The sequence below is a fragment of the Mya arenaria genome, chromosome 11, assembly GCF_026914265.1.
Source record: "Mya arenaria isolate MELC-2E11 chromosome 11, ASM2691426v1".
Lineage (NCBI taxonomy): Eukaryota > Metazoa > Mollusca > Bivalvia > Myida > Myidae > Mya > Mya arenaria.
The window spans coordinates 45,768,083-45,781,689 of record NC_069132.1 but is presented as its reverse complement, the minus strand read 5'-3'; the positions used below and the strand labels follow the sequence as shown (position 1 = coordinate 45,781,689).

The 13,607-nt window shown below is 33.8% G+C and overlaps 2 protein-coding genes and 1 long non-coding RNA gene across 5 annotated transcripts; 2 read left to right on the top strand and 1 right to left on the bottom strand.

Annotated features, from left to right (window-relative positions):
- On the top strand, window positions 1-1,126 carry LOC128209459 (uncharacterized). The gene is made up of 3 exons (XR_008256999.1): window positions 1-33; window positions 369-432; window positions 1,025-1,126. It is a non-coding gene; the product is annotated as an uncharacterized LOC128209459 (long non-coding RNA).
- A 47-nt stretch (window positions 1,127-1,173) lies between these two features.
- LOC128209458 (putative nuclease HARBI1) lies at window positions 1,174-9,183 on the bottom strand. 3 transcript variants are annotated; one of them, XM_052913486.1, is made up of 6 exons: window positions 9,058-9,183; window positions 8,493-8,630; window positions 7,638-7,832; window positions 7,172-7,244; window positions 5,741-5,922; window positions 1,174-5,404 (listed from the first exon to the last, which is right to left on the bottom strand). In XM_052913486.1, exons 2-6 carry the CDS (start codon window positions 8,567-8,569, stop codon window positions 5,179-5,181), a joined length of 753 nt encoding a protein of 250 aa, XP_052769446.1. In that variant the 5' UTR covers window positions 8,570-8,630; window positions 9,058-9,183; the 3' UTR covers window positions 1,174-5,178. The 3 variants fall into 3 exon arrangements, with proteins under 3 accessions (XP_052769446.1, XP_052769445.1, XP_052769448.1); XM_052913485.1 differs by lacking the exon at window positions 9,058-9,183 and adding an exon at window positions 8,834-8,900; XM_052913488.1 differs by lacking the exons at window positions 8,493-8,630; window positions 9,058-9,183 and adding an exon at window positions 8,677-8,886.
- Window positions 9,184-10,311: 1,128 nt separating this feature from the next.
- LOC128209388 (uncharacterized) lies at window positions 10,312-12,897 on the top strand. The gene is made up of 2 exons (XM_052913410.1): window positions 10,312-10,692; window positions 10,911-12,897. Exons 1-2 carry the CDS (start codon window positions 10,404-10,406, stop codon window positions 11,318-11,320), a joined length of 699 nt encoding a protein of 232 aa, XP_052769370.1. The 5' UTR covers window positions 10,312-10,403; the 3' UTR covers window positions 11,321-12,897.
- Window positions 12,898-13,607: the final 710 nt, after the last annotated feature.

The following is a 13,607-nucleotide window of genomic DNA, read 5'->3' as shown; positions in this document are numbered from 1 at the left end:
GAAGAATTCCATTTGGCAATCGGTGACGGAAATGTACGTATACAGTTCTTTGAATTTCCCACTGAAAAAAATCTATGACAATCTATTATTATAACTTGAAAAGAAATTGCCACCTCTGTTTAATTAGTTATATCTGTATTAATATAAGCAGAGGAATGATATACACAACTTTATGTTTTATTTTAGTTGATTAGGCCTTCGTACATCACTGATTACTGTATTTCATTAAAATCTAACTTGCTCATTATTTTGGTAATTTACTGAGATTATTAACCGTTTTCTTAATGGGAATTTCCTGATGAAAAGTAATCATTTGTACCTTAATTAGTAATGCATAGTTAATAAAAATGATTAATTATCTAATACAGAGTTAATTCGATGGGAAACTGTAGGGACCGTGACGAGGTGTATCGGAAGTGGGTTGACATGAAGGTATTTAATTATTTATAATTAACAGGTATTTTCAATCAAATTTCACATGAGCTGATATGCTTTCCAAAAGTAACATTAATGTCTTAGTTACTAGCAACAAGTCAATAATTTAAACCATTGACAGCAAAAAAACAACACTAAAGGTAACAGTTTATATCAGGGGCTGATCCCGGATTCGTAGTATGAGGGGGCATAACTTAGGGGCGTGCCCTTTTTATTTGCGCCCCTCCCCAAGAAACGGAATTGATTTGGTTAAACTTGTTGGCATGGGGTATGGGGGTTCTCCCATGAGAAAATTCTAGTCAGAAATGGTTCATATATAAAAAGTAAACTTGGACGATTTTAGTGAGGGGGGGGGGGGGTGTCAACGGGTGCGCCCCCCTCCCCCCTATTGAATCCGCTAGTGTATATAAATTATGCCAATTAATCTAAAACGTTCATTATTTATATATATTTTGATTATGATACTTGTTTAATGTCAACAATTGGTGGAGCTTTTTTTACCAGAATTTATTAATGATGATGCCAACTGGTACATTAAGCATTGTTGCATGTATTGCAATAACCGCTTTTGACCTTTTTACACCCTAAGAGCCTAACCAAAAAGAAGCTGGTTGAGCAGGTAAAAGACAGGAACCTCACAGGTGGGGGGCAAGGCAGGAAAGACCTTCAACTCTTCAGCTGGGAAGAAAAGGTATTGTATAACAAAACAAAGTCTAGAAATAAAATTGAATTATAACTACAAATTTTAAAGGATTGGATGGTTTTTAATGGGTTCTCTATGTATAAATGATTTTTACAGATAAATAAAATATATGTCAATATGGAAGGAAATTAAGAAATGCTACGACATGATTATACAAACTAACATAATAATGTCTAAATCGTTTGTCACTTTGTAGATTGCATCAGTCATTCCCAGAGAAAGTGTATATGGGCTGACCACTCCAACGGAGAATGACACTTTCAGAGGTATAGCTAATAATGCATTTTGGGAAATAATTTCTTTGTTTTACCAGTGATTTTTTCGGTGCAATTTACTGCCTTTTCCTTTTAATTTTTTTTCCAAAATTATAACTGTTTGCCAATTTGATAAATACATATTACTTTAATGAATAAAAATACAATTAATGTCCTGAAAAATAAACACATTATTGACCAGACACACTCTTTTAGAGCAAAGTGTATCCATGAAATAGTAAAAACAAAATTAATATACTTGTAGTTACATGAGTTATTTTGGCCTGATATTGTTAAATTTCCCAATGATGATTTTTTCTCCAAATATGCAAGACACAGGCAGTGGACATTATTTCAAAAAAAAATCACTGTTTACATTCACTATCTTAAATCACATTTTTCTGTGTTATTCTGAGTTTAAATAGCAATAAAAACCATGAATTATAACACATCCATATACCACTCTTTTGATAGTGCATATTTTATGTACATGTATAAGGGATAAATAACGTATTGTTATAAGTACAATGACATATGGAATTCAAACAATACAGGGAATATACTAAAGATGTTAACAAAATACATGTACATATTTTCATTTGCAGATACAACACAGCGTTCCACAGCAAAACCAGATCTTCTGGTTCGTACAGGTATAACTTTAACTCAAAAGATATGTTTTTGGTAACATTTCACTGTTTAAATCAGTAAAATATCATTTTTATTTCACTTATTAACATGCATAAAACACTTAAATATATTTCAAGAATTTTTTTTATATTACTTTTGAATTTCAGAAGCAGAGATATACCTAGACAAGCTGTTGACCGAAAATATTGAAAAGTCCAGTGTGCAGTCCCGTTCGTATGAAACTGATTAATCTGGTATGAAACTAGTTAAACCAAATTTTAACAATTTGTCATAACAGTATTTGATACCCCCAATATATAGTGATTTTACTTTATTGCATTGAGTCATATTACTTTCAGTTAATATTTAAAAAAAAATGTACGGTGCATTTAGAGATGGGCTTCATGACATACTATATAAACATTGTCATGAGCTCCCACACATTGTTTTGTTTTAACTGGAAACAATTAGCAATGTATATAATCCTTTATGTTTGGGTAATTTATGTAACTTATGATGACACCTTATTCCAGTCACACCCAGTACCAGTACAATGCCAGACAGAACACCAAATGATGAAGTGTCTATGTGTATGTATCAATAACTTAGATAACATAGACTTTTAACAATAAATAACCATGGCAGAATTCAAACACAACTTTATATACATTTCACATATAAGTGCTATTTATCTCCAATAAAGATCTTTGAACAAAAGAAGTACATCAGTATATTAAAATCACAAAGTCACATGGGCAAGTTACAACAGTAAATGATGATTCACATAGTCACATGTGTAAGAATGTGCTTAATGCAACTGTTTTTCTCATTTTTTTATACATATCAGGGAAATATATGCTGAAATGTAATTAATACATTTGTTCTTAATATCTAGCATGTGTGGAAGCTCCTCCCGTGAAAAGGAAGATGGAGGTGAAACGGAAAGGTGGGTATTTTTGTTAGAAGTTTGATTAACCTATAACAATTAATTGCATTTTGTTAAGATTATAATAAACAAGAGCTGTTGTAAGACAGCGCGCTCGACTACGCCGCTTTGACTTAGAAGTGAATAAAATAATGTAATATTACCAAGTTTGGTCTCTTCATGTCAAACCTTACTAAAATTATTAGATACATAAGGTGACTTTGATGCTGACATCACACCAGCCCGCCTGAACAATGAAGCAAGTCATTAAAATAACTTGGTTTCCCTTTATGAAAATGTGGTTAAGAATATAAAAATGTGCCTTTCAAAAGAAAAAAAAAAAAAAAAAGTAAATTAAAATATCAAGGGCAATAATTTGTAGTAAGGACTAAAATGGACATATGTTCCTTGTAAGATGGCCGTAAATAATTCTGAATTTTATTATGTTCATTGAATGAAAGGTATATAAGTTTTTTTATTTAAATCCCAACTTGCCCTAACTTTAACTTGCCTAAAACTTTATCCTAAGCCAATCAGGGGCCATAACTTGTATTAAGGATATGAAGTTATGTAACCTCATTGTGTGATGGTCCTGAACAACAGTGTGAAATATTAAGTCAATTGAACCAAGGGTATAGAAATTATTAATAAATATCCCAACCTACCCTAAAACTTTAAACTAAGTTCCATAGTCAATCAGGGGCCGTAATCTTTGTAAAGAATACTATTGAGTTATCTAACCTCATTATGTGATGGCCCTGAACAACTGTGTGAAGTATAAAGTCAATTGAATGAAGGGTATTAGACTTATAAGTAAAAATCCCAACTTTCCCTAAACCTTTAACTGGACGCTGGGGCGAGTAGTATAGCCCCCCTTATTCTTCGAAAAGTCGAGCTGAAAATCACCAAAACACTGTTTATTTCCATTATTATAAGAAGCTAATTATTTGGGTCATAAAACATCTTTTTCCCACATTTTTATAATAACCCGATTTGAAACTTTCTTTTACAGAGAATAACATTGTGAGAAAAAGGCAAAGAGGTATCATATTTACTTTTAAATATTTTAACTACTCATACAAGAACATCATTTGAATACCTTAAACAATTTGTGAGTCATCGTCAGGGTTAAATTTTCGAACCATAACTTATTAAAAATGAACTTGTTCTGTAATCATCAGAATGGTTAGTTGTAATTCCATTCTTAATTGTAATTACTGTTTGTAAGTCATTTCCAAACGTTGTGCTTATAACAGGGAATTTGATTGTATGATTATACACAGAGTCAAAACTGTTTCATATAGTGTGCAATTCTGTTTATTTGTAGCTGCATGTACCTGCAGTGCAGAACTTATGGATGTTGAGAGGGGCATCTTGCAAGAGAGCAAGCATAGAAATGAACTGCTGAAAGAATTAAATTCGAAAATGGACGCCATGCTGGCAATAAAACAGGAGAAAATGAGAATTTTAAAGGAGTCGCACTTGTTGACTAATGATGACTCTTTTGTTTACATATAAACACTCAAACTTTATTCTGACAATAATTCATGTTAGTCTGTCTCATTCAGGGTCCATATGCACCCATGTCTCAAGTTTAAAACTAATTAAGCTCTGAATGCTGATTTTTTTTTTACTTATTCAAAATAACTGTAATGTAAAACATTTTGAACGAATATCTCTTTACAGTACAACAGATTATCTTGTACAGATGCAATTTTTATCATTTCTTTTCTTGTATTAACATTATTACAACTGAATTAAATCAGAGTATTTAACTTACACTAAATTTCTTAATGAATATGGGCCAAAACTCTATCAGTCGGTGATATATTTGGTTAATGTAATTAAAAAGTTTATCTTTATGTACCTAGATGTTATTTATGTGTGTTATTTTGTTTTTTATTGCAATTATTGTTAACATTTTATAGAAAAGTCATTAACAGTTGTTCCTTCAGAAGTGTTCATTATTGTAAATATTAATATTTGAAATCATAATTGACTGATGAACGTATGTAAATACAGTCCACTAAACTACTTTGTTGTTGTGAAAAAGTGAACAAAAGGTATAAAGCTTTCAAGTATCTATGTAAGTTAAGGTTGTGACACTGGACAATAAGCAAACTTTGAGATATATGAATGGTTTTGCTTTGCCAAACAAGGAGTAGCATAATATGTAATAAGCAGTTACCAAAAACATTTTTAAAAAAATGTTGACATTTTAAAAAAAAATGTTATCTCGAGAAAAGTTGGGTGAGTTCATTTCGCCTTTGTATTCCTCCTCTTCCACATTCATGTATGAATTCACCAGGCGTTTGGCTGTCATCATTGTCTGATGAAATGTCCGGAAGAGGCAGCCCTCTTTCCAAGCACAGATTGTGCAGCTTGAAACAACACAATATTATATTTGCCGACTTCTCTGGGGCGAATGGCAGACACCCACCGCTCTTGCTGAGACATCTGAAATGGCATTAGTTAATCGCTTATAAATGGAATTGTATTCAGGATGTTATGTCTTTCTGGGGCTAAAATCTGTCAATTGACACAACAATGAAATTTAAATGTTCAAGGACCAAATCTGACGAAGAAAATTAGATATAACGCCCGCTTATTAGATATGTACAAAGGAATTATCCTGTTGTCTGGAGTTCATCATTGTACAATCATCTATTACCAAGAACTAATGCGTTTGATTCCTAGCTTTTGTGGATATAAGTTTGGGAAGTCATCACCAAGTCTTACGATTTGTCTCCAGCCAATATAATCTTAACAATCAGACAACCATGATGTACTCACCGAAATCTTGCCTTCAGCACGCCAAACGAGCGCTCAACTACTACTCGGCCCCTTTTATGGGCCTTGTTGAAGCGTTCCTCTGCAGGAGATCCTGGATGTAGGTACGGTGTCATCAAAAAGGGTTTCAATGGGTATCCACTGTCTCCTAATAGGTGGCCGATGTTTGTTGCCTCAAGATGCTCCTTCAATACAGACACAAAGGTTTTAATGTTACTATCAAATAGACATAGCAAAAGTTATGTAAATTTTAATAACATATGTAAAGCCTAACACTACAACCTTTCATATACATCCTAGTAAGACCAATATAATGTTGAAATGATCTGACTGTTTTTGCTGCAATTATTTCAACAGTAAAGTGATTATAACCTGCCTTTTGTATGACGGACAGATAAGGTAAGAAAAGTTTGGTTATGGTTACATCCTTAACGGGATAACCATTTGTCTAATATAAGTGAGAGTAAGTTGTTAATTTCCAAATTTATCTATATTTAAACTTAAATAACATTTCTTTAAAAGTTACATATTTCATTGGCAAAGATTTTCTGTTTCAAAAATAAAAAGTGTGCTGGTTTGACCAAGGGAAAGGAAATACAATGGATTTTAAAAGTAGTTCTGAAATTTCATATTTTCACTCCTTTTTTGCAGTGAAAATTGATATTTTCTCTGTTGTTATTTCACTGATATTTACTCCATATTGCATCACAAAGCATGAAAGAAAAACATTGGGTTTGGTAACCCGAACGAAATGTTTATCTTTTAGGCCTAAGTTTTGCTTTCATTTAATTGGTACCTCAGAAACATCTTGCGGTTTGATCAAAGGTTCCTGATGGACCATGCTGTTTCGGTGATTGGGATGACTCATGATTTAAAAAAAAAAGATGTACATATAACAAGTTCATGAAATAAACAATTGGAGTGTTTTGATAAATAATTTGAAATGAAAAGCAAACGAACATGAGTATATGAAACACACACATGCTTTGTTTTGCTCAACATTATGCCAAAAAGCAAAGACAGGTAAGAGGCGGGATTTTTTTAGGGTGAATCATTTAACAAAAGTCAATGATTACTTAGCAACCCCATCCCCAATCATGTAAGTCATTTGCAAGTGCCATATTGGAAATATGTACACATCACAACTAACATGAGTATAATAGTACACACATGCTTTGTTTATTTGTGTTACTAATATGAACATAGTTCTCGAGTATATACATTTATTTTAGTATACGCCTTACTGAAACGACCATGAAAATGAAATGGAAATATCAGATTTTAACCTTGTGACATTATACCAATGTGAAGAATTACCAATGGAAGGTGGAAGGGGGGGGGGGGGAAGGGGGGGGGGGCTATAACAACTTCCCCAATTCAGTAGCTATAAGCATATCTTATACACTTAACAAAGTAATGCAGTTTTAAATGTACCTTCAATGCGCAATTATCAAACACCATTGCATCATGTGAAGCGCCTGGCCATCGACAAACTACATCCGTGAAACTGTAAAGTGAATTATTCATAAATTCAGAAACGTATGCTTCAAAAATAAATAAAACTTTATTAATCTGGCTTGATTTTATTTCGGAATGGTGGAAATAGGACAAAAAAGGATGCAATGACAATGCCTAGATTGCAGTAGTTCAAAATAGTACTAAATAGGTAATCTGAAGAATAGCTTTGTCATGGAGAATCATCAAACTTTTAACATTATATTATATTCTTATAAAAAGTACTTTTAACTTGCTATTTTGAAACAATAACAAACCTGTAAAACCATATGGTGCTTTTGAAAAAAATAAATAACTAATACATACGAGTATTTAAACCAATAATTTACATACAAATATTGGTAAAATGTTCATAAGCAAAAAATGTAAAGCCAAATTTTCAAACCGCATGTCAGCATCTGCTACGGCTTGTACATTTAATGCATGGCATCCCTTCCTTGAAACAAAGGCCTCTTCATTTTGTTTAGGGGCGATGATTGGCACTAAAGTGCCATCAACGGCACCAAGGCAGTTGGGCAGTCCACAGCTGCGCTGAAACATGACCTTTGTATGAAGAATATCTTCATTGGTTCTTGGAAATCTGAAAAAATAATATAATGCTGAAAATAATAAAGCGTGCTTTGATCAAAATTGTTTAACTTTGACCATCCATATTCGGTTCCATCCAAGTATCTGACAATTGATCGTACAATCTAATTCTGACAATAACTTAATTACAGTTTTGTACAACAGTCAATTGTTACCACGCCCCCCCCCCCCAGATCCGGGGGTATACAGGGGATAGCCGGGAAAATGGGCCGTGTTTAAATTCACAGGATGCCCCGCCATGCCGGGTGAATGCGGTGGTTTTGTCATCGCTTTAAATATAGCGGGGAATGGACCTTACCTAGGGTCCCTGTGGTGCGGGGGCATTTGGCAGGATGTTTCAATCGGTTCCTCCCCGCTGTTGGCTGGACTGAAAGTCAAAGTCCCCGCTATTCCCATGGCATGGGGGTGCCATGGTTACAATTGACTGGTGCATTGTTATTGTAAACATTAATTATGACAACATCCATTGAATTTACTGTCGCCAATTTCAGGGCCAACTGATCATTTTAATTACAATCTATCATTGAAACATCAATACCGTGTAACTGAACACTGAACTATCATCAGCCATGCATTTGAATCACCATTACTTTTGAATGAAAAAGTGTGATTGGCATACAAATCAAAATTGAAAACCCCAACTGAATAATACCTTATATTGTGTAGCCGTTTGTTTATGCTTGTCACAACATTATGAATAATTCTACACACTAGATCGCGAGACCCCATGAACGTCGCCTGTCTCGGAATAAAAATCTCCCTTTGCCATGTATCGTAGAGTTACTAGCACCTAAAAAATGAAATAAAAAGTATCATTTAATAATAACTGTACTCACTTGAGTTTCTTCATGTACAAGTTACTTCCGTAAACACCGTAATACCATTGTCATCATTTGTATGGTTTACATTTAGTCACAACAATTTCCATACACAATAGTGCATCTATAAACTCTTTAAAATGAACGGTCATTAAATTTTGTTGTTTCGTTATACCACTAATGTCTCGTAGTCAAATTGACAGATGTTACATGACCAGTGTTTCGGTGTTCGGCCATCTTTCAATAAACGGAACTTATGCCTATTGGCTAGTTATTTATAGACAGAAAACTCAACAATGTATACACAGTGGAAAGATGCACGCAAAAATTTCACTTTACCATACGTGAGGTGTTATAACTATGATATTTTTCAGACTTCCAACTTAACCCTCTATTTACCTGTGTTTCGGGGTCGATACTCCTGCCTCTTCCTGACTTTCTTATGTCACCTCCTATCAAACGCATTAAATACACGATACTTTCTCTATCGAGACGATACCTGCTCTCAATATCAGTATCTCTCAGGTTATTTAGCGTTAATCGCTCTCGGTAAATCCTATCAAAAGCATTTCTCCTTTTGTGTAAATTCAGAATGCCAATGGCCGCCATCTTGATCGTTAAGCTAACGAGCGCCTCTTACCGGTCGTAGGTTTACGATCAGAATTAACGATAAAGCAGGTGCACGTTGCGTCTCTGAAACGGTACGGATCGGTAATTTTGGTAGTACTACCAAAATCAGCTAACGATCGCCTTAACGATCGTCTCTGAAACGCACCCCAGGGGTAAACAATGATCGGTATAAACCGGAGACACTATCTACATGTCCCCGTGACACATAAAACTTTCTCGTATCACATAACCGAAACCACATGCTATCAGTAAGATTTAAGGGTCGGCAGCGATGCAAAAGTCGATTAAGGTTCCAAAATTTTAAATGTTTAAAAAAATCCACTTCAATATAGTTTTGAGGTTCAATATTTAACAAGCATGACTCATATATCCGATGCAACATGAAAAGCTGTAATTAGGAGTTGAACATTTTTTACGAAAGAATATTTTATCAGATTTTCAATCAAAAAGCATTTACGTTTTCTCGGAAATGTCTTAATACAAAAAGAATATGTTTGTGAGTCAAATTTATCGGAACTGTCAAATCAAAAATGTCTTGTGGTTTAGTGATGATTGCATCTATTTTATTAAAAAAAGATATATGCATTTTTGTATCCCGGAAATGAATTTCATCCACGAAATTACATTATTTTTCTGAATAACTTTCTTATTTGACAAGACATCATCAAGATCTCTCATGCCATTGTTGAATATGTAGTCTGGGGATTTTTTTTTAAAAAACAACAACGAAGTTCTAATGTTAACAGACCTTTCCGTAATAATGCGAATGCTTTTTGGTCCAAAATCGGTTAAAATCATTTTCTGTAAAATTTGTTTAACTCCTAATTAACCCCAAACATGTCGCAAAGAATAAAGATCGTTCCTCAAAGCTAAATAAAACATGTATTTTTTTAACTTTTTTGACCTTCCCCACCCACCTTTGCATCGCTGCCGACCCTTAAATCTACATTGAATATAGGACGAGTTGTGTTTAATATCATGCTAAAGTTTGATAGCCTAACACAAAGAATTTAGTGAGGTCACGGCTCATGTCTCGTTTCAGTACTACACTTTAGATTATATAAACGTTGAGTATCGACGGATCAATATTCTGCAAATAAGGCTCGTTGTTTAAAATGGCTGAAGTCATTGAAGAAGTAAACGACAATGATGAAAAGAGTGTTTTTGAAACAAAAGGTTTTGAATGTGATGAGGTTGTTTTTCAATTCGAGACTGAAGAAGGGTGTGAGGAATTATACGCACCTAAGTCTTTCTTGGCATTAGCTTCACCTGTGTTTAAGGCTATGTTTGAAGGAAACTTTAAGGAAAAATCCGAGGGCGTCGTGGAAATCACAGATTTTTCAAAAAAGTATTTCTTGGAGTTTTTGCTGTGGTGTAATCCGGGAACTAAGCAGCTGATTGACAGTAATATATTAGAATCTTTCATTTGTAATTAGACAAAATAAATATAAAAGGGATGGTCGTGGGTAAACTTTCATTCACATCTATATTACATGAGTGAATCATAGTACGTTTTGAGGCGATGCATTTTTATGAAACTATTTGCTGTATTAACACTATTTGAACTTGATTTATTGTATTAAAGTTTGGTTTATTAAAGTATTTGCTGACTTGCCTTTCAGAATCCAACGTTTTAGAAGTGTTTCCGATTGCGCACAAATATGCCGTGGAACCTTTGATAGATTGGTGCGTAGATGAAATGATGAAATGGCTTAAAATATGTCAATCGAAAGTCGACGCATCATACAGTTGTTTGGTTCAAATCCTGCCCATGTTGAAGATCTTACATGTTGCCGTTCTATATTCTTACTCACGTATCATAGACCAAGCTATACATAGCATTGCTGGCTGCGGATCGGGATACTTTGCTTTTGAAGAATTTAACATAAGTAAAGCCAATAAAAATATATATGATCCCAAATCAGTGCAATCTACGCACAAAACGTGTGTCAAGCTTTTCCAAAAACTTCCTTCAGACATTCAAATAAGAATTTACAGACAGAGGCTGTTAAAAACAGATGAGAACAATTAAGGTAACTTGGTTCGTCAAAAAAGCACATCTGAATATGCACATATAAAGATCGCACACACTTAACATGTGATTATGACAATATTATCTTGATAAAATTGGCTAATATAAACACACCTACTGTGGTTTGTGGAGGATAGTGACAGTACCACAACACGGCGGCACTTATTGAATCCATTAAACTTTGCGTACCAAATATGTGCATTGGAGACTGAGTTTCATAAAGCATCTATCTTATCTTGTTATTTAATTTCTAATAGCGATCCTTTGCAAATAAATCAAAATATGGTTTCGTGTATCAGATGTTCAATTACGTAATTGAGATGTCTGGTGAGCCCATATATGTGTCCATCATTTTTATCATGGGAAATCGCAAAATAGGCCATTTCATATCATTTTACAGTTGAAATAAAGAACAAAACTGTAAACTGCAATAACCTTCTCAATATAAAAAATACTCTCACTTATTTTACAGATTAGTATAAGCAAGCATAACCTTTCCAAATGATAGCAACATTATATGGAGTTATCATGTCTCAGATACCTTAAACTATAATTATGCCTTTTGATTCTGAATCACCACATAGTATAGTGAGCATTTTGAAGAATACATTTGCATTTTCAAGAAAATATTAATCAGTTAAAAATGTAAAGGTATGCTGTATCTTATAGTTTATGGATAAAATAAACGAAACAAGTATTGCCCAATGGAGCGACATCTTAACTACAAAAAAACAAACGTTTTAAACAGAGCTCTGTAAAAGGTATGTAAGCAATGACACATACTTGATATGGATATAATTGCAAATGTTTTGAAGGGAAACTGTACACTTTCGATGACGATTAAGATAAGAAAATGACTGTAGAGACCTATAGTTGATGCATCATGTTTCTAAATAAAATGTCGAAACGGAAAACGAGTAACATACATCACTTTTCTTGCTGTTTATTTTTTTTTTTACTTTTTTATTATTACGTTCAAATGATTATTAATTTCATCCATTCTTGGGAGGAATGTTATTTCCGATTGTTTGTCCATTGTTTTTTAAAAAATGTTCTGAGATTTTCAACATAATTTTAACGTATTATTTGGCTAAGATTGACATAAGTCACTTATCATTTGCGGATCCGTAATCTAGTGGTAACACAATTGTCTGTTAAACCAGGGGTCGCTGGTTCGATTCCCCGCCGCACCCCTTAAAACACCTATTTGTTCTCCGGAAGGGAAAGAGCTATACAGGAGTGGACGTTTAAGAACCAGGGTAACTCTTACCAGGGTTACATTCTGTCTGTGTACTATGCTCCAAAAAACCTGAAATATTAATATAGATTGGTTTTATTCGGCTTTTCATTTTGCTAGTAGTTTTGTTAAGCGAAAGTTTTGTTAGATGCTTTTTTAGTTAATGTCTCAGAAGCGGATGATTTTGGTAGCAATGCCTTCAATTCAGTCTTATAATTCAACTCACAGTTGAACAGATCTCACTTGATTGAACAAATGCAGAAACATTATTTTATATAATTTCTTTGCGATAATACATTATGTTTCAAACGTAAACATGTACAATTAAAATCGGATAAAAAAGCCTTGTATAATTGGTTACCAGACATTTACGCTTAATTGGCTGATTCTAAAAGTAAAAAAAAAAGATTTGTCAAAACGGCCAGTCTGTGATAGTGCAGCTTTAAACAACGATATGAATAAAAGAGTAAGATGACATTCTTTGCATGTTCGTTGAAACCTATTCAACGTCCACATACATAGCCATCTCAAACAAAAACAAGGCTTATTATTTTCTTGAAGTTTATGGCATAAATTGATATTTTAGCTGAAGTAACGAAGCCAAGGCCAATCCCTCTAAACCCATTAATACTACATGTAATGCAGTATCTATTCTAGGATTCGAAAAACGGGTGATTTTTTATCGAAAAGTGAGAATTTATTACATTTGTTGATCTTTTTCCTTCTTTCTCTATGTAAAATTTCCCCCCTGCCTCTGAAAAAATAGTGGGGGGGGGGGGAGGTTCTCAAAAATATGGGTGAATCCCCCCATCCTCCCTCCTAGAATAAACACTGTGTAATGATGTATTATAGATTTATTGTCAGATAGACTTTCAACCTTGTGTGTTACTAAAAGAATGTAAATCTGCTTTTAGTTTCAGATATATGTATTGGTAGTAGCTAGGGAATGGGGGGGGGGAATTAACCAGGGGCCGTAAACCAGGGGCCGTAAACCAGGGGCCGAAAACCAGGATTTTTTTAAAGCAAATTTCCATCATGATACAAGTATGA

Excerpts from the sequence above, each read along its gene's own strand:
- LOC128209458 (XM_052913486.1), bottom strand. The coding sequence starts at position 8,569 with ATGGGGTCTCGCGATCTAGTGTGTAGAATTATTCATAATGTTGTGACA. Across the intron at positions 7,833-8,492 it reads AAACGGCTACACAATATAAG|ATTTCCAAGAACCAATGAAG; the intron begins GTATTATTCAGT and ends TTATTTTTTCAG. Across the intron at positions 5,405-5,740 it reads GTGCTGAAGGCAAGATTTCG|ATGTCTCAGCAAGAGCGGTG; the intron begins GTGAGTACATCA and ends ATGCCATTTCAG.
- LOC128209388 (XM_052913410.1), top strand. The coding sequence starts at position 10,404 with ATGGCTGAAGTCATTGAAGAAGTAAACGACAATGATGAAAAGAGTGTT. Across the intron at positions 10,693-10,910 it reads AACTAAGCAGCTGATTGACA|AATCCAACGTTTTAGAAGTG; the intron begins GTAATATATTAG and ends CTTGCCTTTCAG.